Genomic DNA, 3,423 nt, shown 5'->3' on the forward strand with positions numbered 1-3,423 from the left:
GAAGCCCACCAAATGGGGATCCCATGGTGAGCACGGCGGCGGCGGGAAGGAGGACTGGGCCGGCGGCTGCGAGCTGCCGCCGATCCCCGCTGGCCTCGACATGGGGCTCGTCGGCGGCGACAACTGGGACGCCGTGCTCGGCAACGCCGCCGCCGCGGGGCAGGACCAGACCTTCCTGAACTGGATCATTGGGGCCGCCGGCGACCTGGATCAGCCGGGGCCGCCGCTTCCCGTGCACCAGCAGCCGCTCCTTGACAATGCGGGGTTCGGGTTCCCGGCCGCGGACCCCCCGGGCTTCTCGCTCGATCCCCACCTCGGCGGCGTCGCCTCCGACATGTCGTCCCCGGGTGCGGTGTCGCACACTACCAACAGCGGCGGGGGCAGCAAGGCGTCCTCAGCCTTCGGCCTCTTCTCGACGGAGTCCGCCTCCCTCCAGCCGCCCCCGCCTCCGGTGCTGTTCCACGAAGGTATCGACACAAAGCCCCCTCTTCTCGGTGCGCAGCCGCCCGGCCCCCTCCTCCACCAGTTCCAGCACCAGCCGCCGCCCACCACAACTTTCTTCATGCCACTCCCGTCCTTCCCCAATCACAACCAGCAGTCCCCACTCCTCCAGCCACCGCCCAAACGCCATCAATCCATGGGGGACGACCTCTATCTCGCCAGAAACCGGGCGGCCGCGGCGGCGCAGGGTCTCCCCTTTCCACCACTGCATGGCCCTGCTCCATTCCAGCTCCAGCCTTCGCCGCCACCGCCCCACGGAGCGATGAAGACGACGGCTGCGGAGGCGGCGCAGCAGCAGTTGCTGGACGAGCTGGCCGCGGCGGCAAAGGCCGCCGAAGCCGGCAATTCCGTTGGCGCGCGAGAGATATTGGCGCGGCTCAATCACCAGCTTCCCCCGCTCGGGAAGCCGTTCCTCCGCTCCGCCTCCTACCTCAAGGAGGCCCTCCTCCTCGCGCTCGCCGAAGGCCACCACGGCGCCTGCCGCCTCACATCACCACTCGATGTTGCCCTCAAGCTAGCGGCATACAAGTCTTTCTCTGACCTCTCGCCCGTGCTCCAGTTCACCAACTTCACCGCAACGCAGGCGCTTCTTGACGAAATTGCCGGCAGCACAGCTGCCTGCATCCATGTCATTGATTTTGATCTCGGTGTTGGAGGCCAGTGGGCTTCCTTCTTGCAGGAGCTTGCACACCGCCGCGGCGCAGGTGGTGCAGCTCTGCCGTTCGTTAAGCTCACTGCCTTTGTATCAACTGCTTCGCACCATCCACTGGAGCTGCGTCTTACCCGGGATAACATCGCACAGTTTGCTGCAGACCTTGGAATCCCCTTTGAGTTCAATGCTGTCAGTGCTGATACGATCAATCCTGCGGAGCTCATTTCTACCACAGGCGATGAAGTTGTAGCTGTTGTCCTCCCTGTTGGTTGCTCTGCTCGTGCACCACCGTTGCCAGCGATCCTTCGGTTGGTGAAACAGCTAGGTCCTAAGATTGTGATTGCCATAGACCATGGCGGCGATCGTGCTGACCTTCCATTCTCGCAGCACTTCTTGAATTGCTTTCAGTCTTGTGTGTTCCTCCTTGATTCACTTGATGCTGCCGGCATTGATCCTGATTCTGCTTTCAAGATCGAGAAGTTTCTGATTCAGCCAAGAATTGAGGACATGGTGCTTGGGCGGGGCAAGGCGGACAAGCCAATGGCATGGAGGAGTGCATTTGCAGCTGGTGGGTTTGCGCCTGTTCCTCCCAGCAACCTGGCGGACGCACAGGCTGACTGCCTCCTGAAGCGGGTGCAGGTCCGTGGCTTCCATGTGGAGAAATGTGGGGTTGGGCTCACACTCTATTGGCAGCGCGGCGAACTTGTCACCGTATCAGCATGGCGGTGCTGATCAGCAATCCGCGCCCGTGCTCACCGACGTTTCACCATTCGCTGGCATCTTCAACTCCAGTAATGTGTATTTTGTCTTGCAATTAATTGTTGCAAAGAAAACTAATATCTTGGTGTTGAACACTTCATGTTGATTCTCTTTGCAGCTTATTAGCTAGAACTAGTGGGTTTAGCGATGTTGGTGCCAGTGTCTCTAGTGTAATGATGTTGCTCTAGGTTTTTACCGTGCTTGCTCTCTGCTCACTTCAGGCATTCTCATGTCATTTGAAACACTGCTTGTGAGGAGAGGGTATAATTAACCTATCAAATGTGTCTGTGGTACAGGATTAATATGTGTTTCCTATTTCTTTATATTGGTTTCTTGTTCTTATAGTATTTTCGTTATGCAGTTCGATTGTCATGGACCAACTTTTAATGCATCATGTTATCTTATCAGCAATTTACTTCAAACTTCTGCTGTCATCCATCGTCACAATACCAAAATGTGGGTCTGACTGACATTAGACTGAAGCATAACAAAACAGTATTGTTAACCAGATGTATTAGAAACAATAGAACTAAATTTATGTTTAAAGAAGGGAATTATAGATTGTCTTAAATTTTCATTTGCTCTGCATTTCTATTTGAGTTGTATTTTGTGACCATGCAGTTTGTCGGCACTTAATATGGAATTTAGAGGTTTTATTTTGGATCAGCTATGGACCCCATGTTGATTTTATCTTGGAATTTAGCTTTCTATAGTAGGAATTTCATGTTCTAGCTGGGTTTCATGTGAACCGTAAGACCAGACTTGTCAAATGGTGAGTGCTGATCATTCGACATGGTTTTGAGAAAGCTGATCGGGAATGCAAATATGGTATTCAAGGTGTTCCTTAAACACAAAACAAAAAGAAATGAATCATATGCAAGAATGTAAGTTGCTGCTTGTTTTGCTAATGTGCCAAACGTAGACAGCAAGCAACACAAGCGATTCACACCTCACGAACCGTTCTGTTATATTTCCGCAATAGACTTGATGCCAGTAGAGTAGTGGATTAGTAGAGCATAGCAAGCACAAAAGACAACCGCATACGTTTTATTCATGAGGGAAGGGTCAGATTTCACTTGTCACTTTGTAGAACCCGCAGCACAAGAAGGTTTTCTCAGTGAAAGCGCTTAGGTCAGCTTGTTGGTTTCCTTGTTTGTGGCCCTTGGCGTATCTTGTTTGCAATGAAGATTTGGTGTACTCAACTCGATTGTGGGAATGTATCGACTGCTCTTGAACCAAAACACAAATAAGTACTACTCCCTTCGTTTCAAATTGGATTTTCTAGATATATAGCTTTTGCTCTGCACCACGATATGTATTATATCTAGATACGTAGCAAAAGCTACGTATCTAGAAAAACTATTTGCTATGTATCTAGAAAATCATGTATCTAGAAAATCTAAAATGAGCAGTAATTTAGATCGAAGGGAGTACAAGGCATGCCTTTAGCATTTACTGGGCAGTGGGCAGAGGGTGTTTGGATACACCTTATTAAAGTTTAGCACCTGTCA

General features: G+C 51.8%; 1 protein-coding gene across 1 annotated transcript in view; it reads left to right on the forward strand.

Moving 5' to 3' along the window:
• The window catches only part of LOC101763016 (scarecrow-like protein 27), a 2,920-nt gene extending 661 nt beyond the window's left edge, over positions 1–2,259 (forward strand). The window contains exon 2 of the mRNA XM_022826919.1: positions 3–2,259. Within this exon, the coding sequence (XP_022682654.1) occupies positions 3–1,885 (1,883 nt within the window). The 3' untranslated portion in view covers positions 1,886–2,259. The remainder of the gene's footprint in view (positions 1–2) is intronic.
• The last annotated feature ends 1,164 nt before the right edge of the window (positions 2,260–3,423 follow it).

This window comes from Setaria italica, chromosome I (assembly GCF_000263155.2).
Source record: "Setaria italica strain Yugu1 chromosome I, Setaria_italica_v2.0, whole genome shotgun sequence".
In the NCBI taxonomy this organism is placed as follows: domain Eukaryota; kingdom Viridiplantae; phylum Streptophyta; class Magnoliopsida; order Poales; family Poaceae; genus Setaria; species Setaria italica.